Source organism: Phoca vitulina, unplaced genomic scaffold, assembly GCF_004348235.1.
Source record: "Phoca vitulina isolate PV1807 unplaced genomic scaffold, GSC_HSeal_1.0 scaffold2, whole genome shotgun sequence".
Lineage (NCBI taxonomy): Eukaryota > Metazoa > Chordata > Mammalia > Carnivora > Phocidae > Phoca > Phoca vitulina.
The window spans coordinates 99,683,850-99,708,865 of NW_022589705.1; the positions used below are offsets into that span (position 1 = coordinate 99,683,850).

General features: G+C 57.7%; 3 protein-coding genes across 5 annotated transcripts in view; 2 read left to right on the forward strand and 1 right to left on the reverse strand.

Annotated features, from left to right (window-relative positions):
- Nucleotides 1–203: 203 nt before the first annotated feature.
- PEX10 (peroxisomal biogenesis factor 10) lies at nucleotides 204–6,657 on the forward strand. 2 transcript variants are annotated; one of them, XM_032395298.1, is made up of 6 exons: nucleotides 204–367; nucleotides 984–1,064; nucleotides 1,547–1,953; nucleotides 3,240–3,415; nucleotides 3,551–3,686; nucleotides 4,926–6,657. In XM_032395298.1, exons 1-6 carry the CDS (start codon nucleotides 256–258, stop codon nucleotides 4,992–4,994), a joined length of 981 nt encoding a protein of 326 aa, XP_032251189.1. In that variant the 5' UTR covers nucleotides 204–255; the 3' UTR covers nucleotides 4,995–6,657. The 2 variants fall into 2 exon arrangements, 1 of the variants encoding a protein (XP_032251189.1); XR_004298176.1 differs by lacking the exons at nucleotides 3,551–3,686; nucleotides 4,926–6,657 and having other exon boundaries at nucleotides 1,547–2,508; nucleotides 3,240–3,288.
- A 263-nt stretch (nucleotides 6,658–6,920) lies between these two features.
- On the reverse strand, nucleotides 6,921–17,989 carry RER1 (retention in endoplasmic reticulum sorting receptor 1). The gene is made up of 7 exons (XM_032395309.1): nucleotides 17,816–17,989; nucleotides 14,192–14,279; nucleotides 12,979–13,083; nucleotides 11,108–11,207; nucleotides 9,590–9,668; nucleotides 8,202–8,337; nucleotides 6,921–7,605 (listed from the first exon to the last, which is right to left on the reverse strand). The coding sequence occupies exons 2-7, from the start codon at nucleotides 14,270–14,272 to the stop codon at nucleotides 7,516–7,518; spliced, it is 591 nt and encodes a 196-aa protein (XP_032251200.1). The 5' UTR covers nucleotides 14,273–14,279; nucleotides 17,816–17,989; the 3' UTR covers nucleotides 6,921–7,515.
- A 130-nt stretch (nucleotides 17,990–18,119) lies between these two features.
- MORN1 (MORN repeat containing 1) overlaps nucleotides 18,120–25,016 on the forward strand; it is a 52,108-nt gene continuing 45,211 nt past the window's right edge. Inside the window, exons 1-6 of one of the 2 annotated variants that reach the window (XM_032395278.1) lie at nucleotides 18,120–18,295; nucleotides 18,950–19,021; nucleotides 20,904–21,002; nucleotides 21,551–21,661; nucleotides 23,043–23,133; nucleotides 23,662–23,749. In XM_032395278.1, the coding sequence (XP_032251169.1) occupies nucleotides 18,175–18,295; nucleotides 18,950–19,021; nucleotides 20,904–21,002; nucleotides 21,551–21,661; nucleotides 23,043–23,133; nucleotides 23,662–23,749 (582 nt within the window). In that variant the 5' untranslated portion in view covers nucleotides 18,120–18,174. The remainder of the gene's footprint in view (nucleotides 18,296–18,949; nucleotides 19,022–20,903; nucleotides 21,003–21,550; nucleotides 21,662–23,042; nucleotides 23,134–23,661; nucleotides 23,750–25,016) is intronic. The other variant, XM_032395287.1, reaches the window with a different exon arrangement.

A 25,016-nucleotide genomic window follows, 5' to 3' on the forward strand; every position in this document is an offset into this window, starting at 1 on the left:
CGCGGCCCCGCCCCCGGACCCCGCCCCTGCCCGCGTTCACGTCGCCCCCCGCCCCTCTCGGCCCCGCCCCCGGCTCCGGCCCCCGCCCGCGTCCACGTCGCCCCCTCAGCGCCTGTACAGCTCCGCCCCGCGTGGGCACCCGTCAGCCCCGCCCCCGCGCTAGGACGCACAAGGTGTGAGTCGCACGCTGGCGTCATCAGGCAGCGCCTGCGTGGGCGTGGCCAGGTGGTTCCCCGGCGCCAGCGAGCCGCAGACATGGCGCCCGCAGCCGCCGGCCCCGCGGAGGTGGTTCGCGCGGCGCAGAAGGACGACTACTACCGCGGCGGGCTGCGGGGCGCGGCGGGCGGCGCCCTGCACAGCTTGGCGGGTGAGCCCGGGCCTGCAGCGGGGGAGAGGGGACCCCAGCGTGCGTCCGGGCAGCGGGCGGGGACCGCGGGGCTGGGGGCGCTGAGCGGCGCGGAGGTGTGGGCGGGAGCAGCGGCTTGTGGTTACGTTACACCTCGACTTTTTTTGTGCCGAGTAACGTTCTCGGTGCTTCACAAACACTGCCTGTTTAATTCTCAAAACGTCGTTCCCAGGTAGGACTCCGTTGGTGTACCTCGTTTTACGGAGGGAACTCGGGGTTCCGTAGACGCATTTAACTTGCCTGAGGACACAAGCAGCTATGAGGGGGCGGGTTTGATGCCGGACGGCAGTCTCGGCTTGAGTACTTGGTCACCGTCCTACCCTCCCGGCCCTGTGGCCCTTCCGGGGTCTAGTTACCCTGGCGGGCCCCGCAGGGGGGCATGGCTGCAGGTGGGGAGGTTCTCCGGAGACTGTCAGACGAGGCGGGAGACCTGGAGCAGCACGGAGGCCAGGACCGAGAGAAGAGTGTGGTTTAGGACGGTCTCAGCCTGGTGGAGGGGTGGCTGGACCTTGGCAGCAGGAGGAGCCAAGGAAGGATTGGACCCTTACCGCCGCGCCCCCTGCACCCTCTTTCTCAGGTGCAAAGAGGTGGCTGGAGTGCAGGAGAGAGGTCGAGCTGCTGTCGGATGTGGCCTACTTTGGCCTCACCACATTTGCAGGTAGTGGTCCTGGTGGGACCTTGAGCCCAAGGGGCCCAGGACACACCAAGCCTGGGGGTGGGGGTGCTGCCAGCAGAGTGAGACGCTCCTGGAGGTGCTGCCCCGTGTCCCTGGAGCTGGCCCAGACACAGTCTCAGGGGGAGGAGGAGAGGCCAGGCCCTGAGCCCCAGCTGGAGCCTCTGAAACTCCCAGGGTCACCTCTGTGCCCTCCTCTCTTCCTTTTTGTGTTCCTGGGAACCTTTGTCCTCAACTTTGCCCAGAGTGCCATTGGATCTGTTTCTCTGTGGGTGAGTTCTGTGGTTCAGGGGGTCCCAGCACTAAGCCCTGTCACGGGGCAAGGTCAGCGGGGCTCCAGTGGAGCGTCATTCTTCGGAGGAAAGGCAGGGACCTGAAAGCAAAATCTAGTACGAGGAGAAAGAAAAGGATGGCAGGCCCCTGCCTCAGTTTCTCATGAGGGTCACCCCCACGCCCTCACCCGGCAGGCTACCAGACCCTCGGGGAGGAGTATGTTGGCGTCATCCAGGTGGACCCATCCCGGAGCAGAGTGCCCTCAAGGCTGCGCCGTGGCGTGCTGGTGGCGCTGCACACCATCCTGCCCTACCTGCTGGACAAGGCCCTGCTGCACCTGGAGCTCGAGCTGCAGGCTGATGCCAATGGCGCCAGGCCCTCGCAGGGCAGCCTGGCACTGGGTGGGCGTGGCCGGTCGGGATCGAGGCACTGGGTGCGCCAGCACGTGGCCGCCCTGACAGAGCAGCAGAAGAGGACGCTCCTGCGGGCGGTGTCGGTGCTCAGGCAGGGCCTCGGCTGCCTCCAGCGGCTCCACGTGGCCTGGTTCTACATCCAGGGCGCCTTCTACCACTTGGCCAAGAGGCTCACAGGAGTCACTTACGTAAGTCGCTGGTGCCGTCCCAACTCGCTGGACTCTGGCTGCTGTGTGTTCAGCTTCTGGCAGCTAGCAGGGTCACAGGGCTGGAGCCAAGATCCTCTACTGAAAAACATGGGTTTTATTGCATCACATTTGCTAAAAGACCCTAGAAAGTCAACCCTGAGGGTAAGGCACGCCTGCCTTCCTGCAGCCAGCACTTGCACGCCACCCTGCTGTTGACTCTGAGAAGCCGCCGAGGCTCCAGGCCCCCGGGCCCCACGCCAGCTCCTTCCCAGCTGCCCTGCCCGAGGGTCAGGTGTAGCGACGCCTCCTGTCACTGCCAGGACCTTCCCTGGACTGAGCCTGCCAAGCAGTCCCACTTTTCGTCCTGTTTCTCACCTGGTGCCTTTGCTTCCAGATTCACCCAGAAAGTCTCAACTCAGGCCCCTGATCACCAGAGGGTCACCCGCTTTCTCGCCTCACTTGGCAGCACTGTCCTGAGCACCTGCCTCTCCCCTCTCCGGCCTCAGCCCTCAGCGTGCACGCTCATGAGAGCGGACGGCCCCGCCGTAAGCCAGGGTGTGTGCTGAGCTGCTGTGGCAAAGGGCCGGAAAAACAGCCTCAACCCAGACAGAGGGCTTTTGCTCTCCAGCGGCCTTCTCTGCACGGGCACATGGGGCCTGGCTGGGGGGCTCCCAGCTGAGGGGAGGGAGACCAGAATGGAGGGCAGCGGACTTTCCCTTGACGTTGGGCACATCGCTAGCTGCAGTGTCATCTGGGTGGTCTTGAGTCAAGGGGGGAGCCAGGCGTCCTGCTAAAAGCCAGGAGCTTCTCTGTTCGTGTGATAGAGAAGCTGGTTAACGGTATCTGCCTGGGGGGCTTTTCCTCCGAACCCCACCGCCGTGCTGTTTTTCTCCGGGTTCTTTGCCGGTACCTTTTCTGAGATGTGAGTCCCTCAATGTACCTCCCCACCCCCCAAATCCTCGCCTGCAACCAGAGGGACTGCAGACTGGGAGTCTGGGCAGTCTTCCTTGCCCTCACTCAGCACTCACTCAGTCCCCTTGGAAGTGAGGCCCCGAGCTGTCCAGCAGCGGCCCCCACTTGGTGCTCAGACCTTACAGGGTGCTCCTGCCCTCCTCACTCAGCAAAGAGGCCCCATGATCACTCTCTGTGCCCCCACCTTGTGCCAGGAGGGCAGGTTTTGGCGTCATTCGATGGGGCACTCTACCGCCAGGGGGTGGCCTGGCGCCCAGGCTGCTCAGTGCGTTGTGCCAGCCGATCGTGTGACTGTCCCTTGGGGTCCTTGACAGCTTCGCGTGCGCTGCCCAGCTACAGAGGACCCGAGGGCTCGAGCCAGCTACAGGCTGCTGGGGCTCGCGTCCCTGCTGCACCTGGCGCTGTCCGTGGGCCTGCAGCTGCACGGCTTCGGGCGGCGGCAGCGTGCCCGGCGGGAGTGGAAGCTGCACCGCGGCCTGTCCCAGCACAGGTGTGGGGACGGCGGGAGGGTGTGGGGCCCTAGCTCGGCTGCTCCAGCCCAGGGGGTGGGGGCGGGGGTGGGGGCTAAGCAGGCATTGCCAGGACTCTTGAGGTAAATTTTGGGGTCTCCCTGCCCCACCTCCAGGAGCCACATGGAAGAGAAAGCCGTTTCCAGAAACCCCACGTGTACGCTGTGCCTGGAGGAACGCAGACACTCCACAGCCACGCCCTGCGGCCACCTCTTCTGCTGGGAGTGCATCACCCAGTGGTGCGACACCAAGGTGGGTGCGCCCAGGGTCAGCAGCTGTGATTCGGGAGCACAGGCTCCACGAGCAGGTGCACAGGCCAGCCCAGGCGGCTGCCCAGGAATCAAGAAGCCTGGCCCAGACACATCCTAGGAGGGGATGGGAAGGTGGGCCTCTTTCTAAAGCTCCCAGGTGAACCGTTTACGGGACATACCCGGAGTCAGGGTGCTAGAGTTGTGCATCCAGAGGCCTTGCTGGGAGGTGGGGACAGCAGCCCGGCCCTGAGGTTCCATTCCTAGAGTCTCCCCCGACCCTGCCGCTGCTTGGAAGCCCGGCTCGCCTGCACGCACACGGCCCTCTCCAGCTAGACAGATGCAGCCCTCAGCATGCAGAGCCACCTACTCCAGCCTTTTGAGACCTCGGGGTGGAGGCCGGGTCCTCCACGCTGACTCCGGGGAGGGCCGGGGTTCCTGGGCCCCCCACCAGCCCTGCCACCCAGGCTCAGCCCAAATCCAGCCTTCTCAGGGCGGAGGGTGGGGAGGGCCGCACAGGTGAGGTAGGTAAACAAGGGGCGGGATGTGTGCCTCACAGTTTAAACGCCCCGTCCTCTTTCTTACTTGAGGACATTCACCTCCAGCGGTTGGTCAAGGGGCATTCCTCAGGGCCTGTGTCCGGGGTCCACAGTGGCCGTGGCCTCAGAGCCTGGCTGCAGCTGACTTAGAATCAGCACCTGTGAAATGTCTGCACCATGTGGGTCCCACTGGATTGGCACACAGCCTCCACTTTGGGGCCCCTGCTCCCCATTCTGAGGGATTCCCTCAAGAACACAGGTGCCGCCTCCTGTAAGCGGCTGGCCCCAGGCAGGAACACCTAGTGGGAGACCAGCAGACCTTCCTGGGGACAAGAGAGAATCCGACCGGCCCCTAGGGGCGGGGCCACTGGGACTGAGCCGGACAGGGCCCCGTGTGCTCCTCTCAACACAACCCAACATAGCGGCCACGAGCGCCGTCGCCAGCCCCGTCACCACACGGACAGACAGGCTGCCTCCCTGGCCTGGCCACTGCTCCCGGCTCCACTCCCCCACTCCCCCAGGGTTAAGGCCTTCCCTTCAGGTTTGTGTCTTCTGAAAAAAGTGCTTTTTGGAAATGGTCTTCATTCGAAGTTAATAGACACGTGTGCATGTCCCACGGGTTACTGCAGATGCCGCTGTGGGAGGGCCTGTGGCAGGGGCTGTGCTGGCCACAGCCTACATGCGCCTCCTCCTCCCCTTTGCAGACGGAGTGCCCTCTCTGCAGGGAGAAGTTCCCTCCCCAGAAGCTCGTCTACCTGCGGCACTATCGCTAACCTGACCGAGGACCGAGGACCCCAGGACTCTTTCTTGGTATCAGGAGAGAAACTCAATCCGTTCTCAAGGTTAACTTTACTTGCACAGAAATCATTAAATTCTGAGATTTCATTTCCTGTCACATAAACTACGCCAGCAGCTCGGGGAGAGGCTGGATCTGCCTGCACGATGGCAGGTCCGAGGCCTCTGGGCTGAGTGTGGGCCCACAGCGCAGAGGGCAAAGCAGCAGCTGGGGCCGAGCCTGCCAGGGGGCCGCACCACACCCCCACTGTGGTGCATCTGGGTCACTTCTTCAGGAGCCGGACTCTGCTGGACCAGGTTGCTTTCATCCCGTCCCCAAACCATACAGGGGAAAGTTAGCTTCGGAAATGGGACCAGCCATTCACATGATGAGAAAATGAGTCTGTGTCAGGCAGTCAGGGTTTGGCCTGAATGGGCAAGTGTGGGGAACAGCAGACAGCAGGGCTTACCCACTGGCCAATCCGCCCGCCCCAACGACCTGGAAACCTTGCCCTCATCAGAGGCAGGCTTCTGGTGGCTCGGCCACGTCCATTCACAGGAGTACAAAGACTCCAAGGAGCCGTATCTCCACCTGAGATGCGTGGCTCATACCTTTTAATACATGTTCCAGTTAGTTTCCCATTTTAGAAAACGGAAGTCTGCATTTTGCTGGGGTCTGCTCAGAGCTCCACGGTGTAGAGCACGGTTCTCCACTTTCTGAACACCTAACCCATAGCTACCTCTCAGAGCTCAGCTCCCGAGGCCTGGGCAGGCTGGCTGCTCACACCAGCTCACCGCTGTGTCCAGCCTACTTCCTGCCACCTTTTTGTTACTTTCAGGTCTTTAAAAGTATTTAACTTGTGCCGGAGACTGGTCTTTGTCATAAGCTCTCTTAAGAAACGGACTCCACAGGAGTGTAGGTGTATTAAGAAGGCCATCAGGGTGAACTGAAGATCACATTTCACAAAGGGCAAGAACCTGTGGTCAGGATGTCCCGCCCCCCGTGTGAGGCTGCGGCCCAGGCTTCTGGGAGAGGCCTCTGCAGACCATTCCAGCAGCTGAGCGGACACAGTCGTCCAGGAATGCATCGCTCCACACTCCTCGGTTACTGCAGGCTGGCCAACTGAGACAGGTCACCGTGACCACAGGCCAGACTGAAGAGCCCCGAGAGAGGGGCCCCACGCTTCCTGAGGCCCTTTATGTACACCCTGACCAAGCGCAGACCATTTCCCGTCACATTTTAGGCCTGAGCATTTACCAGGAAAACGGTATGAAAAATAAAAGTGTCCAGGGTTTCAACATCTCACGTGCCACAATATTGTATCAAAGATACTGATCCAGAGTATCATTTAAGTACCGAGATTAAAATACAGGATCAGGTACCTAAGAGGTCTTCGTATGGCCTCTTAAAAGCAAGAGGAGCTCAACTTCAGATATCTGCAAAAATTGGCCCAAAAAAGCCAGACAGTAAACACATTCAGTGCCTAAAGCCCTAAAACAGACGGGAAACTGCAGAGAGCTACAAATCTGCAGTGCCTGAGACCAGGAGGACGCCCTGGGCCTGCCCCTCAGCACCGGTGCCCCAGTGACCGGCCCAGCTCAAGTGCTTGCTCACGGGCAGCGAGCTGTCGTGTTTCAGATAAAGACTCCACAAGAAAGGGGACACTGTCTTTAATAAAGTTGGAATTAAAAAGTCACTTAGTAAAATGTTTACGAGTATTTGTTTTTATCACATCAAAAAAGTTGACATGCGGGTCAGAGTTCTGTTTTCCCGTAGAAAGTGAGAAGCCGTGTGTGAAAACCCACAAACTGGTCTGCCCTTGCCCATTGTTTTTGTAAAGGGGCCACTGCATGAGAACAACTTCAAATTAATCAAAAACAACTCTTCAGGTATCAAAGAAATGTGTCAAAATAATTCCAAACAATTAAAATATAATATATATATTTATAATTCCAGGCCCTCAAAAGCAATCATGGTAATTAAGAACAAAGTTTTGAGTCATTATGATAAGAGACCAACTTTAAACATCTCTGGTGAGATGAAAGTGGGAAACTGGCATTAGAACCCCAGAGTTACTTGGAAATCACCTTTCAAATGTTCTTCCAACGCGCAGGAATCAGGTTAGCAGCATCCTCCAGCTGGGTGACGTGGCCACGGGCGTCCAGGGTGGGGGCAGCTGGGGCACAACCCGGCTCCTTCCGTGTAGGTCTGTTCCACAGCCGCCCAGCAAGAGACCACCCGCCCCTCCCCACGCCCCCACCCGGCTGTCCGCCCAGGCAGCAGTTTACTACAATTCTGTCCATTTGAACACTTGAATGTCACTGAAAAATAAATCAATGCAATTTGGTTTAAATGTCAGTTTCTTCAAGAACCTGATATTTCAGTTACAAATAATTGAAGCTCCTTTTTAAAAAGAAAATTCGACTCCCTCGAAATCAACTACTTTATGTGAAGGAAGAAGGCATTGTTACAATGGCTCAGAACCGTCCTCAGACTCTGTGGTGGGTCCGGCCGAGCACCTAGCTCGCAAACGTCTTGCCTGCGTCCTCCTTCCCCTTGTACGTCCTCTTGCCGTGCGTGAACGGGATGTACCGGTACTTTATCATGTGCTGGGGACAAACAGACTCGTTTTAGAGTGGCTTCACGATGAACTATGTCTTCTCCAAATCTGAATCCTGATCTTCTCTACACACAGGGCAAGGAAACCAGGGTTCCAATAAGCTTCTAGTCCCCTCCCCACCAGTGACACAGCAGAACCCTCCAGAGCCCACTGAGCTGTCCGAGCTCGCTGGAAATCCCGAGGGTCTGGGAAAGGTTTCCTGACCCCTTGCATGCAGGAAGGGCTAGGGCTCGGCTGGGGACCCCTATGATATACCCAGGGGCCCAGTGGGGCTAAAGTTGCTCTGGGGGCTGTTTGAGGGTAATGTTGGCATAACACACGCTGACTGGCCGGTGGGCCCTGGGCTCTGTGCCCCCAGGACATGCCAGTGAGGACAGCACAGCAGACCCGAGGGCTCGCCCACCAGGCCCCCGGGGAGCGGTTTGTGTGCCCGACAGCTGCACCGTTGGACAGGTATGTGTTGGCGGAAAGGGGCTGTGCCGTGTCCCTGTTGCACAGAGCTTCGGGACGCTCCAAGTACAGACAGACAAGACCCAAGCGGGGCTCTCAGCACCTCCCAGGGCAGCGGTGCCCACCCGCGCTCACCTTTATTTGCCTCTTCATGGTGATACAGAAAAGCATGATGAAGTACATCACCAGGATGGGCCAGAACACCGGGACATTGAAAGCCTCAAAGAAGGTGCAGGCCATGGCCACGAGGATGCCCTTGGTCGCCGCATGCCTTAAAGTAGGGGAGGAGGTCAGTGCCACCAGCTGCCCCGCCATCTGGGGCCACGGCAGCATCCCTACTTGGGGCAGTAGGGGCGCGGTGTGTGTTTCCTACAGAGTGCACAGCATGTAACTACAAACACAGCATTCCCTCAGTCCCTCGAAAGGCCCCGGTTTCCTTCCAAAATTACAGTGTGAAACATTCAGCAAAGAGGTGCGACTGCTCAGGCCAACTTGGGTGTCTCTCGTCTGCCACCTGGCAGGCCCCTCCCCTGGGCTGTGCATCGCTGAGGAGATCCTGCGGCACCCAGGCGGCTCCCTCCAGCTCAGGGCCCAGCCCACCGGACTCATGGCTACTGAAAATGCTCCTCGGCACTCCCCTTTCCTACAGGACAAAGGCCAACTTCCTCGGGGGACGTGCAGGGCCGTCTTGCCTGCCTTCTGCTCCCTCCCAGCAGTGCCCTCACTCCAGCCCTTCCCGCCCAGCCCGCAGACTTGCAGAGTGCCTGCCACATCCCACACACAGCCCCAAGAACACAAAGTAAAGGTGTGGCAGTTTTCCCTTCGGGTTTTTGCTCCACCAAATAGAGGACAGACGAGGTCACAGCCTTCATGTGGTGGGGGTCCCCTTCATGCATGCTTCACGCATGACAGCAGGGGTCACCTGTCCACCTGTCACATGCATCCTCATGCAACATCACACAGATGTCACCGCCTCCAGGAGGCCTGGGGGACAAGCCAAGTCCCATCCAAGCCCACCCCAGAACACAGCACTTGCAGTGAAAGCAGACTGCCCCAAGGCTGGACCAGCCCTGCCTCTGTGCAGGCACCCTGAGCAGGAGGGCGGGGGACATGGTCCACTCGTGCCAGCAACCAGAAGGGGTGCGGTGCGAGGGGCGGCACACAGGCCGGCCCGTCTGTGCAGGGCAGCCAGAGCCTGGGCACGCATCCCTCCCAAGGCCCACGTCCGAACACACCCTGGACCCTCCGCCCCGGAAGCAGCTTCTCTTCGGCTAGTTCCAAAGGGCCACCAGGCACTGGGCTCTCCTGCAGGGGCCCCTGTGACCTGCCTCCACACCCCGCCAAGGACAGCAACTCGCATTTTGGATCAATGTTACACACACACACACACACACACACACTAAAACTCTCGTTTCTTTCAGAAGTCTTTGCTGTCTAACGAAAACAAAAACCCTCTGTTCTCACTCTTATTAGCCACACTGAGGACAAATGTCTTTCTCAACTACCCTTAGGAATTAACTCACCAAAATTTAAACTCTGGAAGCCTTCGAATAAAGGGCCGGAACTCCTCGTTCTGTTTGGTTGGTAATGAGGGGCCATCATCTGAAAGGCAGAATGTCAGTGCGATGGAACGGGCGCCTCATCCACCTGCCCCCATCACATTTATAAGTTTCCCCTAAAGCTGCTGAACTAGCCTAACGCATGAAACACACATTTATGTTATTTAGCCAAACAACATGGAGAACCTTCAAATGATTTCGGAATCAATGCATTGCTTTAAAAGATTCAGAATAGAATTTCTTTTTTAAAAGAACTACACTTTTTAAATGATTGCGTAAAATTAAACTGCAGACCAATTTTCAGACACACATCAACTGTAGCACACAAAGGCACACAGGAAAAATGAGAACATTTAGGGAAAAGGAGCGGAGAAACACACAAAGCTTTATCTGCTGAGAGTCCAACTCAGAACAGCTGCCCCCCACGCTGATCCCCACCCCCACTGAGCCCTCCTGGCTGAGCAACCCCCCAACACTGAGCACTCCTGAGCACCCCTGGCTGAGACCCCCCCATGCTGAGGAGCCCCCACACTGAGCCCCCCCTAGCTGAGCCTCCCACGCTGAGCTGGGTATAGTCAGGCGGCCCCACCCTGCCCAAGGCAGACGCCCTGCCCAGCTACACACACGAACCGAGGCCTATGGAGAAGCTCTCCTAATCATCTTCTAATACCCCCAAATGGCAACAAATGGGAGTGTTGTTTCCTTTCACATTTTCATTAAATACTCCATAGAGAAAAACCACAGGCTTCTGGTCAGGACTGGAGCAGCCTGGAGAAGACAGCTTGTACTCAGGAAGTACCGCTGTCACAAGGGGAATCCACGAGCAGGCAGCTGTGCCCGGGTTTTTCAGACAGCGGCGACACATGTTGGCAGGAGTGACCGAGTCTCCACATGTCTGTACCCCTCCCCCTCCCCGGCTGGACAGTCAGGTGTGCACTTGGCCCTCCTACCTGGCCCAGATATGGCCAGGAACAGTTTGAGTCGAGAACTTTTCAACCTGTCCTCCTGGGAAATCAGGGAGTGCCACCACCCTCAACGGGGCCCAACCGTGGATGGTCAGGATCCCAGTGGCCACTTTTGGGCACAGCGAGCTGCCCGTGGAAACCTCTGGGTCCCCAGGAAGAGGACCTACCCGAGGAGCATAGACAGGACTTGAGGACAGGCGGGCTCTTCGGCAGGAGTGCCACCCCTGCTCCCACGCGACCCTGGCCAAGTCTCGTGACCCCGGGCGCCTCCGCTTCCTCACCCGCAACAGAGTAGCAGGAATACCCGGCCCGCATGAGGCATGACAACTAAGGTTTAATGTCTCAATCTACACCCAAGTGTATCCTCACCGAGGTTCTAAATACATTTTAAACACCAAGACGACAGTCTCAAAAGTTCGGATTTCAAAGGTTTCTAGAGAAAATGAGGCATCTGTGAAGTGTACAAAATCACAAACCTCCCGAACAGACAGAACCAAGCAGACGATCTCTACTATACCTGAGTCCTCCATCAAGGAAGGGTCCACTTTGGGCGAGAGAAAGGCTATGAAAAGATTGAGGTGGTAGATCCCCAAGGCGTAGGTCACGATGTACCAGCCCTGCAAGAGAGGAGCACTCGGTCAGTGACACAGCCCAGCGCCCGTGCCCTGAAGCAGCCCCCCAACGTTCCAGTAACTCACGACCTTGTTTTAGCTCAACCTCAAAGCATGCACAACTTACTTCCAGTCCGGAGATTGCAAGAAGTGACAAGAAGGCACAGTGAACATCCACAATGACAGTTTATCTCAAATTACTTTGTGAGTGTGACAGCGGACAAGCCACGGTGCAAACAGTAGACTTCTGCAGGGGTCCCGGTGGATGCACGGAGCACCTGAAGCCACCAGCTCCCCAGCAGGGATGCAGGGAGAAGGGGAGGCTTTCCCCAAAGCCACACGCCTGAGCGGGGCCACACCATGGGGCAGGTGTGGATCGTACATTGAGGGACACTGGCATGTACACCTGGCCCAGACCCTGCCTCACCAATGGCTACCTGACCCAGAAGATAGGATCTGAGCTGTCACTCAGGATGTGCTAGTATTCCTGCTGGTGGGCCCCCATACCACCACACACTGGTCAGGGCTGTTAATAATCTTTGCCCAGAAGAAATCCAGAACCGGAAAATCAGGAAATCAAGAATGAGGTTAAAAAAATGTGGAGGGGCGCCTGGGTGGCTCAGTCAGGTTAAGCGTCTGCCTTCAGTTCAGATCGTGGTCTCAGGGTCCTGCAATCGAGTCCCATATGCAGCTCCCGGCTCAGTGGGGAGTCTGCTTCTCTCTCTCCCTCTTACCCTGCTTGTGTGTGCTCTCTCCCAAATAAATAAAGTCTTTAGAAAAACAAAGACAAAACAAAAAAAAAAATTGTGGAGCCAAACCCTCCTCAGGAGACGCAAAGATGGGAGCACCCGCACACCATCACGTACTCCTGATTAAATCCATTTTTTTTTTAAAGATTTTATTTATTAGGGGCGCCTGGGTGGTTCAGTCGTTAGGCGTCTGCCTTCGGCTCGGGTCATGATCCCAGGGTCCAGGGATCGGGCCCCGCATCGGGCTCCCTGCTCAGCGGGAAGCCTGCTTCTCCCTCTCCCCCTGCTTATGTTCCCTCTTTCGCTGCTCTCTCTCTCAAATAAATAAAATCTTTGAAAAAAAGAAAAATAAAGATTTTATTTATTTGAGAGAGAGACACAGCGAGAGAGGGAACACAAGCAGGGGGAGTGGGAGAGGGAGAAGCAGGCTTCCCGCAGAGCAGGGAGCCCGATGCGGGGCCCGATCCCTGGACCCTGGGATCATGACCCGAGCCGAAGGCAGACGCCTAACAACTGAACCACCCAGGCGCCCCTTAAATCCATTTTTAAAAGCCTCAAGTTTACCCTATTAGACCAGAATGCAATGCATTATCAATTTTAAAAGCCTAAAAAAACGTGCATGCAAACACGAGGAAACCCTTCTGTCTTAAAACTTTCCAAGTCTGAAAACTACACACTAGATGTGGAAAGCTCACGTAGCTTCATGCTGCAGAGCCACACCTAAGGGGCACCAAAGCAGGTGCAGACTTGGTTCAGAAGACAACTGCATCCCCATCCCACCTGCACCCCTAAATCGAGGTCTCCGGGTCACTCTTTCCATTAGAGAATGGACCAAGTTCCCATTCAAACAACAATCCTAACAACAATTACAGTAAATTCTAAGTCAATATTAGCAAGGCCGCGCAGGCTGCGTCCGGCCACCCTGAACCCTCCTACTCCAGAAATAGAGGGAAAAACCCACATCCCATCCAAGGCCACATTTGGACAGTGTGGACATGGCAGGGGCTCGGCTCCCAGCCCACACCTACCTGCAGGAGGTAAACTCGAATCATATAGACGAAGCTCAGGCCCAGTGTCACCACCCATCGCACGGCCGTGTAAGGCGTGGACTTGTCTAGCCAGGACTGATAGATCTAGAAAGACAGGAGTTCACATGCGCTGTGGACCGCAGAGCACCAGCTTCGGACTTCAAGTCAGCAACACAAGGCAGTGACTATTAACCCAAATTCCTGAAACAGGCCCACCCCTGAAGCAAAAATAGTACAGGACGATCTCTCACAGCAGCCAATCCTACAGGATCAGCCTGAGGGGTCGTTATGAGGTCACCTAACCTCACCCAGAGAGCACGAAGCATGTGGGCACCTTACACGGGGCTCACTCTCAGAGTCCCGCCCCTCCCAGAGCTGGCCCCAGCCCTGCCCAGCAGCCACAGGGGGCCCCTGCCTCTGCCCTCAGGACAGTGAGCCACAGCCCGACCTCTGGCAGGTGTGGAGCTCAGGCACGGTGGGCACAAAGCGGTGGAGTTTCCAGAAGGAATCCTTGGTTTTACCCAGATATGCACGTGCATTGTGTGCAAGTACACATAATTAGCAGACATACATGCATTGTTTAATTTTAATTTTGTAATTAATTTTAAATTTTTTTTTTAATAATTTTAATTTTTAAACTTAATTTTTTATGAAAAATTTCAACCATTCATAAAAACAGAAGTACCCACAGCCTGGCTTCAATAATTGTGAAATTTTCCAAATGTTCTTTTTTAATTTTAAGAACATACGTTTTTAATTCTAAGCCAAAACATCAGTCTACACAACCGGTCACTGAACGTAGCAGCTTCAGGCGCTGCTGACCACGGCAGACCTCAGCACAGCACACAGGTACACCCCAGGTCAGTGCAGAGCCGGGCCGGGGACAGTAAGCACACGGCAGCGGCCGCCCCCACAGCCGTGCCGCCGAGGAACTAAGAAGGGCCTTCAGGTTCTTAAAGGTTGTTCGGGGACAAAAAAACAGAAAACAAGTGTAGGGCAGAGAACATAGGTGGCCTCCAAGGCCTAAACCACTGTCTGGCCCTTTACAGAGGACAGAGATGCGAGCACATTCGCAGCAGAGGGCAAGTGTAAACTGAGGCTGGGGAAAGCGAGCAGCTAGCGCCCCGGTGCCCTGCAGGAACACGTCCCGAGGTCGACCGTTTCTCACTCAGTTCAAGTCAGTTCTGCAATTCATCCACACAAAAAAACCAACCTGTCCAAGTCTTGTGAAAAATCTGTACACCACAGAAGGTTTCCCATGGACAGAATCTCCAACACTGTCACCTTCGGACATTCTGTAACTGAAAAACATACAAAATACTTTAAATAAAAATATTCAAGGATCTCATCACTTTGCCCCATTTCCACCAACACGATCAAGCTAATTTCTTCAGTATTCACTTCTTCTTTCTGGGTGTCTTTGCCAGGAGGTGTCCAGGGAAAAGAAACAAGCAAGAGGGGTGCCTGCATGGCTCAGTCGGTTAAGCGTCGCCTTGTGATTTTGGCTAAGGTCATGATCTCAGGGTGGTGAGATGGAGCCCCACGTCAGGCTCTGCACTCAGCAGGGAGTCTACTTGAGATTCTCTCTCCCTCTCCCTCTGCCCTCAACTCACCACGCGTGCGTGCTCTAAAATAAATAAATAAAATCTTAAAAAAAAAAAGAAAGAAACAAGCAAGACACTCCGGTGGACAGCCAGAATGGTACGTGACATGCAAAGCAGCACTGGGTGGACTTCTGTTTCTGCTAATGTCACCTGGCCCGCACTCCTCCCGCTGGTTCTCAGGAGCTGCCCTTGCTGACCGTGGAGTCCTGTGGACACACTTTCCCTGGGGCTGGTCCACACCACAGGCCACTGCACCCAGGTCTCCCTCCTCCGGTCTATTCCTAGGGTTCCCCCCCGCCCCCCGGCAACCCCTCTCTCCAGGCCCAGGCTCTGTCCAGGCTGCTCCCCAGGGCACCAGCAGCCAGCTGTGCAAGTCCTGGTCCTCTCAGGGCCCGGTCCTCCACTCCACAAACAGGAAAATGCCACCCAATTCCCAGCAAGGGAGCTGTCTGTGCCCCAGTTCGTCATCTGTAAGTGGAATTGATCGTATCTGCTCCTATTTCAACATGCTGTTGTGGATTCCATGAGGAATTAACTGATGAGAACCCAGATAACCAAGTGAGCTTAATCACCCCTATCTTACTAAGGACGATCGAGCCTCAAATAGTTTAAGCCACTTGCCCAAGGTCAGGAGCTGCTCTGCCAGACCTCAGCCTCTCTATCCGAGCACACTGCCACCCAAACCAGATGACTGAGGTGCTGGTGAAGACGCCCGGGGAAAGCTCACCGCTGCCCCCCAAACCTGTGCACAGCACCTGCCCCAACGGGTACCACGGCAGGGTTGGGGCATGGAAGCAGACACAGACTCTGGCTCCAGGCCGGTGTCCAAGGCCCCTGAGCTGTATGGCAGCACAGCCTTGGCCTCCGCATCTGGCCAGTGGCACTCACGGACACAGCAGCCCTTCACATGCACACAGGAGAGTGGGGCTCACAACGGCTGCGGGGCCCCACTGGCCAGCCTGCTCACACAGGGCTACAAGCCGAACCCACACCTGCCCGCGCCGTGCTTCTTAATCACATTCTCACGGTGAGTGCTCAGAACATCCTCTTTTTGAGATGAAGTCAGCAGGCTCATGTGACCCGAGACCTCAAGTGGAAAACTTTCAAGTACAGCTGAGATATTAAGACCACCTGACCAGCCCCCCAGCATCAGGTCTGCGTTACAGGTTTAACTGTGATTCCGTAAGCGTCGTAAGGAAGGGCAGAGGGCCAGGAGTGTCCAGGAGGTGATGGGGAAATGCTCTTTGCCCTCACGAGAGACACAGGAAGTCCAGATAAATGACTGAACTAAGCCGATGAAGTATGGCCCCCGGGGCCCCATCTCTTCAGGAGATGTATTTTTACACTCAAGTGAGAAAATCCCGTATTTTAAGAGGGCCTAAATTAAAACTCATTCCCTAGGATGGCTGGCTTCCCTGTTTAGGCCAAAGCCAGGCCAGCAGAAACCTACGTCAGTAATACTCCTTAACCTGTGGATCCTCACAAATTTTCTCTTCTTTTACTTCTTTATGACCAAGTGTTTACCCATAAAACCCTTTACTTGAACTGAGGCAGGAAAAGCAGTATTAGAACATGCCCTGGAAGCATGCACTCTAGCTAGAGATGTCTGCTTCCTTCAGATGAATGTGCAGAAATTATTCCGAACACGTCAGCCAGCCTCTGATTGTCTGACAAGCAACACATCCATCGTTACGTGGCTCTCCACGTCTCGAGGAGACTGTCACAGCAACATGAAGCACGGGAACTCTGGAGTCAAGCAGTCTCCTTCTAAAGTCCAGTTCGGTCACTTTCTAGCAGGACGGCCCGAGTGACCCCTCATTCCAATCTGCGAAACGGGGTGACAGCAAACGCGCCCTCAACGGCTTCTCTCGGGGTGTGAGCTGTGTGAGCCTCAGAGCCTGGCACCGAGGGAGCGTGCTGGCCCCTCAGATGTGCTGGCCCTGCCTCGCACCAGCCCGGCTCCCATCCCCTTCCCTCTGCTCAGTTTGAAGGCCACCTCTGCACAAAGGCCCGCCCCATCAACAATCCCTAAGTCACATCAGCCTGTTTTTATTTCATGTAACAATCATTTTCTTATTTTCATCCTGTTTCTCTATTTCCTCCTATTAGAATACAAGCCTCTTCAGGGGGAACCTTGTCTGGACCACTCCTGCGCCCTGCCACCTAAAAAGGCCCGTTATACAGCAGGCAATCAGCAAATTACCTGCCGGATTCAACTGTTTTATGCTCAGGCACACACACACCAAAAAAAGAGTAAAAAGCAAAATAAAACCATTCCAAGGAGACCGTGAGTGTCATGCCTGAAACTGTGCACAAAACTCTCTCTGTGCCTAGTCCTGGGGCCCCACTTGCCCCAGTGTCTGCACTACTCAAATAGCAAGCACGGCATTTAAAGGATTATAACCCTCTGCCAGGCATCCGGATCACCCACGATTCGCTCCTCCTCCCTCGTTCCTCCTAGGTCCGGTGCAGGGCAGTTCCACCTGCAACCTCTGGTGCCGTTCCCTCCGCTGAAATGCCCTTCCAGCGTCACCTACTCATTCTTAGCAACACCGCCCTCCCCGTCCAGGCCTCCTCCCGCCTCTGGGCATGACCATCCTGGAGGTCTGCACCTGGCCCTGACCACAGCGCACCTGGCCGAGGTCACCTCCTGCGCTCTACAGGAGCTGGCTCTCAATCACCGAGGACCCTGCTCACTCACGGGGGATTCTATCCCCGCGAAGTGAAAGACCAACCCCACTGAGAAGAACGAGTTTCGGGGAAACTTCAGGACTCCCAGGCCGCCTCTACTCTGAGGACGCGAGGGAGCGGAGCCCCGAAGAAGGTTCACGGGCGAGGGCGGCTGTGGGCTGTGCGATCCCCGGCGCGGGAGCACCGTCGGATGCAAAGTCGACCTGGAGAACTTTGGCTTTTGCGACCGTAATTTGCAGTATTTCCAGAGATCACCTTGAGCAACCTAACTCTTCGTCTCGACGATCTCCTACCCAAACCCTACAGACGAGCCACAGTACCGAGCGAGGACCCGACAAGGAAGAGCGACCGTCAGCGCACGAGCCGGGGGTGGGCAGCCAACCCCTCCCGGGCCGCGCCCGCGGGTGCGGGTGGGGGCGGTCCCTGCGCGCCCCCGGGGGACCCGGGACCCGCGACCCCAGCCCCCGCCCGGCCTAGCCCGCCGCCCGGGGCCCGCCCCGCGCCCAGCCCCGCCCGCCCGGACCCCCGCCGCCCGCCGGCACCTCGCCGCTCCCTGCGGCCGAGCGCGGTCTCCGAGGGCCGCGGGAAGGAGGACGCGGGCAGGCGGCCGCGCCGGCGCTTCGCACGGTCCGGGAAGGGCCAGCCGAGCACTTCCGCTCTGTCCTGCGCGGCACCGCCTCCGGAGCCTCCAAGATGGCCGTCGGGGCGGAGCCGAGAGCCTCCAACCATTTCCTCTTCCGGTGCAGGGCGCCCAGGCAGTTGGCAGGGCAGTCCCCTCGGCGGAAGGGACGTCAGCAGCGGAAACGCGCCGTGCTGCGCATGTGTAGTTGCGTCTACGGGCTCCGGGCCGGCAGAATCCACTCCAGAGATTGCTATCGCCCAGGGACTGGCCCATGGGCCAATGGAGGAGAGGTTTGCGGTTGCTAAGGAAACCCCTAGCGGCAAGATGGCAGCCGCGGGCGGAGGGAGCCCGAGCTCCAGCCCGCCGCTCCAGGACCCACCGAGCCGGCCGCCACGGGACGGTAATGGCTGCAGGCCGGGGCCGGGTCTCCGTCCGCGATGGGGGAGGGGGGCGGGAGACGGGCGGGGTTCCGGCGGTCGCCGCGCGCTCTCGGCCCCAAGCCCAGCCGGCAGCCCCCGGGAAGCCCCGGCGCCCCGACCCTGGGAGGGGGGGCGCCCCCGCGGGCGGGCGGGGTTCCGAGCCCGGGGCGGCGGAGCCCGCCGGCTCCTGGGGACCGAGCCGGGAGGCGCCGTTCGGAGGCTGGGCGGGCGCTGCTCGAAGATCCGAAGAACCGTGTTCGGGTAGAGCCCGAGCTGCTCTGTGGCAGATGCGGGAGTCTGGCGACTCCCACGCTTCCCACGTCGCCCGGTGGAAACGGGGCTGGTGCGGAGGGGAGCCCTGCCGCCCCCTGGGTGTGAGTGTGGATTTTGTCCTGCGGGGACCAGAGGCCGCTGGTGAATTCCTGCAGAGAAACGGCAGGGCTGGCGCCTCCCGCCCCTTCACCCGGCAACCGTCGCCCCTCCGCAAGCCGCGGCCTCTCCGGGCCCTGCGCTCGCGCATGCCGCCCCCGCGCCCTCAGGGCCCAGAGGGCCGCCCCATCTGAGGGTTTGTTGGCCGTCAGCCGGTCACCCGTGGCACCACCCGCTCACCCGTCCCTCTTCTTCCCGACATTCAGGTTACGGTGTCTATGTGTACCCGAATTCTTTCTTTCGATATGAAGGAGAATGGAAAGGAGGGAAGAAACACGGTGAGAAATCGTGGCCTGTTCCCACGGCTGCCACCTCGCACCGACAGCCACGTCCTCGGCGAGCCTGGGCCGGCAGGTGGCACTGGGAGCCACCGGCCCTGGGTCCCCACACTCCCTCTCACTAGTGCCCAGGAAAGGCCATTCCCTGCAGCGATCTTCAAAGTTCACCAGACAACACATGCCGGGGGCCCTGGGAGACCCCTCAGCTAGCAGCCTTCTCTCAGGCGCTGGGGCATCCTGGGCAGGGGAAGCCCCAACTTAGAAATCCTCCCTGGCGTGTTAGTCTGTCTTTGCCAAAGTGAAAATTACCTTTACGGTTTATTTTTGATGAGTAAGAGATTACCCACCTTTGTATTTATCCAGAGGATACAAACGTAATGACCCGCGGGGGCACCTGCACCCCGGCGCTTACAGCAGCCATGTCCACAATAGCCAAACTGTGGAAAGAGCCCAGATGTCCATCCACAGATGAACGGGCAGAGAAGACGTGGTCTATATATAATGGAATACTACTCAGCCATCAAAAAAATGAAATCTTGCCATCTGCAACCACGTGGATGGAACTAGAGGGCATCATGCTGAGCGAAATAAGTCAGTCTGAGAAAAACAAATACCGTATGATTTCACTCATACGTGGAATTTAAGAAACAAAACAGACGAACATAGGGGAAGGGAGAGAAAAATAAAATAACAGAAAAACAGGGAGGCAAATGTAAGAGATGCTGAACTCTAGGAAACAAACAGGGTTGCTGGAGGGGAGATGGGTGGGGGCATGGGGTAACTGGGTGATGGGCATTGAGGAGGGCACGTGATGTGATGAGCACTGGCTGTTATATGCAACTAATGAATCATTAAATCCTACCCTGATAACTAATAATACAGTGTACGTTACCAAAATTGAACTTAAACAAACAAAAACAAAAACTTCTTTTTTTTTTTTTTTTTTTTAAGATTTTATTTATTTATTCATGAGAGACAGAGAGAGAGAGAGAGAGGCAGAGGGAGAAGCAGGCTCCCAAGGAGCAGAGAGCCCGATGCGGGACTCGATCCCAGGACCCTGGGATCATGACCTGAGCCGAAGGCAGACGCTTAACCATCTGAGCCACCCAGGCGCCCACAAAAAAAAAAACTTCTTAAAAGAGAGAGATTACGTACTTTTGTAGAAAGTCTCAGCCTTAAAAGAAAGAAAGTACCGAGTGTGAGTCGCTGGAGTTCTCCCCAGGGGTGGGCCCAGACTTGCCTGTGTTTACGCTCACACAGTTTTATGTCTGTTTGGGGGTTCTGCCTGCTCACATCCTCTGCCTATTTTTCTCCTAGAGAATTGGTCTTTCAGCATTTTCTTATATGAGCTCTTTTTGTGGCTGCTGGCTGCCAGTATTTTTCTGTGTTTTTAAGCTCTTGACTTGTGTTGTTGCCACACAGACATTTTTCACTTTTGTCTGAAATCTCTGCTTCTCTTCCTCTGGGCCTGGCATGGAGGCTTACGTCTGAGAACCCTGCCAGAGCCTGGGCTGGACAGAGTGGTCCTCCCTTTTTAAATGTTTTCTTGAGTGCTGCCCTGTGTCCACAGACTCCATTTCTTCCGGCCCCGGTGCTGATGGAGGCCAGGTGACTGGAGTGTCTCCTCCGAAGAGGTTGGGGTAGCTCTGCTGTCATCCCAGCCGAGACAGCAGGCCTTAGTCATGTTTCAGGAACGTTTTTATCGAGAAACGTGTGTGGGTGAGTTTGCAGAGAGCAGGCTTGGGACAAGAAGCAGAGCCGAACACAGACCTGAGAGCTTCAAAGCCCAGCTCTTCCCGCGAAGAAACGAGTCCAGCCACGCATGGGCAGCAGGGGTTTCTCCGACTTTGGTCTGACTTCACATCGTGGTTTCTTTCCCCAGGCCAGGGGAAGCTGCTGTTTAAAGATGGGAGTTATTACGAAGGCGAGTTTGTGGACGGGGAGATCACGGGAGAAGGCTGCCGGCTCTGGGCCTCATCAGGTTAGCAGTGGAGACAGGTGCGGGTGTGCTGACTCCTTCCTCGTAAACTATCTCTGGTGTAAGTTGTCCCTGGCTTCCGGATGCAGAAGGCACCTCCCCCTGTGAAGTGTGGGTCTGGTTTCCATCACATTCCCCCGCATTAGCCGCACGCCGGCCGAGGGCAGGGGCAACCACTCACAGACCTTCCCAGGCAAGCGTGGTGGCTGTTCTCCGCTGAGAGAAGCCCCACCCCCACAGATTCTGACCCGGAGAGGTCTTTGCCCTTGGGCACCTGGATGCTGCAGAGAGGGTCGTCATAGGTCGGGGATCTGCGTCCACCTGCTATGAGGGGGGGCTGTACAGTAACCAGGAGGGCAGGACCAAACCCACCTAATCCTATTTTCTCTCATTAGCCGAGGTGAACGGGCGATAAAGAGACCCCCTCACGTGTTCTGAAATGATACTTGCTGCCACCATTGATCAGGGGTGGGAGGGGTGTGACTGTCAACCCACAGGGGACTCAGGAACAGCTCTAACCCTGGGTGTGCCCCTCTCCTCATCTGCACCAGGGAACACCTATTCTGGACAGTTTGTTTTGGGAGAGCCTCAAGGACACGGCGTCATGAAGTACAAAGCTGGCGGACGTTATGAAGGGGAGCTCTCCCACGGCCTGAGAGAAGGTCTGATACCCACAGGAGCTTGCTGAGTGTGGCAGGGCGCTTTGTGGGGAGCCCTGAGCCCCAGCACCCCTCCCCAGGATCTAACTCGGGGGCCCTGACGTCCACCCGGCCGGACTGGAGGTGCTCTTCTCCCTGCCCCCAGAACCACGTCTGCTGCAGCTCCATGTGGGGGCCGTGGCCCAGGGACCCTGCTTGCTGGGGCTGAGACCGTAGGTCCTGCATCAGTTCACTGCTGTGGGTAAAATCTAGCAGCTCAGAAAGCTGCCATTTAATTATTCACCCACAAACCTGGGGGTCAGCAGTCTGTCCCCGGCTTGGCTGGGCAACGCTTTTGGCCTCACATGGGGTCACCCCTACAGCGGTGGTCACAGCAGCTCAGGCAGGGCTGGTGATTCCTGGGCCCTGGCCCAGAGCCTCAGGGTTCCTGGGGGGGCGAGAAGCTGGGGGTTCTCTGAGGACATGCTGCTGAACAAAGCGAGTCAGGAGGCCACACTTGTGGGGAAGCGGACTCTGCCCGGGGGGGATGGGGTGGGTGTGCATCCCTGGCGCCCGAAGACAGAAGTACTCACTGTTCTGGAAGACCAGCCTCCAGGAGCAAGCCATGCATCCACAAGGTCCGACAGTGCCTTTCCAGGGTCCGCTTACATTGGAAGATGCGCGTGCAATTCCAAGCTGTCCCAAACCATGCAATGAAGCCCTGTCCTCATGAGTGTGTCCTCTGGCCTTTGTTTTCTTTCTTTTTTTTTTTTTAGGATTTATTTATTTTGGAGAGGGCATGCCAGCAGGGGAGGAGTGGAGGGAAAGGGAAAGGGAAAGAATCTCAAACAGACTCCCCGCCCAGCACGGAGCCTGACGCAGGGCTCAATCTCATGATGCTGAGGTCATGAGCTGAGCTGAAACCAAGAGTCGGACCTTCCACCGACTGAGGCCCCCAGGCGCCCCTGTGCTCTGGCCTTTAGACCCAGGGCCTTTGAGTCGGTCATAGGAGGCCCAGCACTGCCGTTGTCTGTGACGTGCAGTTTCCCACGGACTGACACGATGGCAGAGCTGTGGGGTGGCCCCAGCCAACAGCAGGGCACTCCAGCCTCAAATGCTGGGGCCTGGGGGACCTTAAGGGGCACCCCTCCTGCCCTCACTCAGCACCTTTGAGAGCTGGACCCCAGAACCGCTGTCATTGGCGTGGTGGTCACTGGTGCCGCCCCAAATCACAGCTGCCGTGTCTTACCCGGGCACCCCTGGCCTGGGAGGGCGGCCCGGTTCCTGGAGCCATTCTGACCCCAGCTTTCTTCTGAATCTACCGCCGCCCTCTGGGGGGGTGGAAGCAAGGTTCCTCTGACAGGAGGCAGGAAGTGACGCTTACTGCCCTGGGCTCCCTCCCTAGGACATGGGCGCCTGGTGGACCAGGACGGACAGGCCTACTGGGGGTCATTCCATGAGAACAAGAGGCACGGCCGGGGGCACATGGTCTTCCGGTGAGTGCGCCACCCCCCCGCCCCCCAGGCCACCCTGGCCTCTGGCACATCGGCAACACTTGGGATTCGGTGCTTTAGTTACCGACACTGCTTACCAGCGTGTTTAGTAGAGAGAACTTTGACTCCCCCTGGTGAACACCTCCCAGAGGCTTGGGCGGCAGGGGGCTGGCGGGCAGGGGCTTTCTCGGCGCCACAGGACGTGGTGAGCCTGCCTTTCCATCCGTGGCTCGTGCACAACGCCGCCGTGGCCACGTGTAGGTTCACACTGACTTTTCTCCAAGTCTTACCCAGCTGGGGACCGGGCGAGAGGGGGCTGCAGGCCGCTGCCATCACCCCCGCCAAGCGCCAGGCCCCCTGCCCCCCCGCAGCAGGCCCTGGCAAGGCAGGAGCTCGCGCCATCTGCTCGGGGCCTATTTTTGCCTCAGTCCCGGTGGCGCGTGCTGAGCCCCGGTCAGAGGAGCGGGTCTGAGTCAGCACCACCACCTGGCTCTCCCCGGTCTGAGAGCTGCCCCGTGTTTGTGTCCCCAGGAACGGTGACAAGTACGAAGGCGACTGGGTCCGGGACCAGCGTCAGGGGCACGGGGTGCTGTGCCGAGCCGACGGCTCCACCTACGAGGTACCTGGAGATGTGGCAGGACCCCAGGCTCTCGGGGGCCCCGCTGGGCGTCTGTGCCGCCCGGGCGTCCTCATGGGGCACCTCAGTGCTGCTCCTCCACCCCGAGGGGCAGGGAGGGCGGCCGCCCCTCTTGGCTGATGAGGAAGCGAGGGAAGGGGAAGGGCCCCGGCTGACACCTTTCCTGTCTGGCTCCTGAGATGCCCCGTGCAGTGTCACCTGTGCGAACGGGTGACATTTCTCAGTCCCTTGAGGACGCCCTCAGGGCCGCTGAAGCATTTTTGATGAGAAATGCCCACCTGGATAACATGGGAGAGGACGCTCCCCCCTCCTTGTTGCCTCAGGCCGTACCCCTCGGGTCTGACTGGGGCTGGGGGCGCTCAGCTGCTACAGGCGGGAGGGAGACCAGGCAGATCCGAAGACCTCCTTGGGACCCCAGAATCCATCATCCATTTTTCTTACTGGACGCTGGCCGCGTGCCCAGCCGGGAGCAATCGCAGCAGGAGCCAGAGATGTGGTCTCAGGAAGGGCGAGCCTCAGCCAGTGGCTGGAGTGACGAGTAGCCCCGTCGGCCCTGCAGGCAGCTGGGGGGCCAAGAGCCTGGCCGTCTGTCCTGGGTCGTTCTGTGAGCTGAGGCCTAAATGATGACAAGCCGCCACGGCCACCGAAGAGCAAGGGCACAGCCGGGCGGGAGGTCCGGGAGGGGCCCGCGGAGACCCTGAGCCTCAGCGGGCCGGAGTGTGATTGTAAGGATCGCCGGAAGCACTGGAAGGAAGCGGTGGTCTGATCTCTGTGTTTGAAAAGTCCCTCCGGTTCTTGTTCAGGGGGCACTCTGCCATCAGGAGAGGGGAGGGCGCAGAGAACAGCCTTGGGGTGGTTTGGAGGTGAAGACACCAGCGTTGCTGGCAGGTTGGATGTCGAGGCGAAGGCAAGAGGAGAAGCAAGGATGACTCCTGGGTTTGGGACCGAGCATCGGGGGGCGGCGGTGCCCGAAGCAGGATCCTGTCGGGAGACAGGAACCAGGCCAGCACGTTACCGTGGAAAGAGGTAGCTGGCTGGCCGGTGCAGGGCCGTGAAGTGCTGGAAGGGGTAAAAGCAGAAACGGCAACAGCAAACGCACTGGTGGCCCTGCAGACGCCCCAAAGATGGACCTGGGGCCCCCCTTGCACAGCCGGGCTCCTTGGGAAGGGAGACTCGTGGTGTGCGGTGACTTTGCCACAGTGGCTGCGATGCGCCCACTGAATCTGGAGCCGCAGGAGCCCAGGCCCAG

Excerpts from the sequence above, each read along its gene's own strand:
- PEX10 (XM_032395298.1), top strand. The coding sequence starts at position 256 with ATGGCGCCCGCAGCCGCCGGCCCCGCGGAGGTGGTTCGCGCGGCGCAG. Across the intron at positions 1,065-1,546 it reads TGGCCTCACCACATTTGCAG|GCTACCAGACCCTCGGGGAG; the intron begins GTAGTGGTCCTG and ends CTCACCCGGCAG. Across the intron at positions 1,954-3,239 it reads GGCTCACAGGAGTCACTTAC|CTTCGCGTGCGCTGCCCAGC; the intron begins GTAAGTCGCTGG and ends GGTCCTTGACAG.
- RER1 (XM_032395309.1), bottom strand. The coding sequence starts at position 14,272 with ATGTCCGAAGGTGACAGTGTTGGAGATTCTGTCCATGGGAAACCTTCT. Across the intron at positions 13,084-14,191 it reads TTTTCACAAGACTTGGACAG|ATCTATCAGTCCTGGCTAGA; the intron begins GTTGGTTTTTTT and ends CTGTCTTTCTAG. Across the intron at positions 11,208-12,978 it reads TTCGAGTTTACCTCCTGCAG|GGCTGGTACATCGTGACCTA; the intron begins GTAGGTGTGGGC and ends CCTCTCTTGCAG.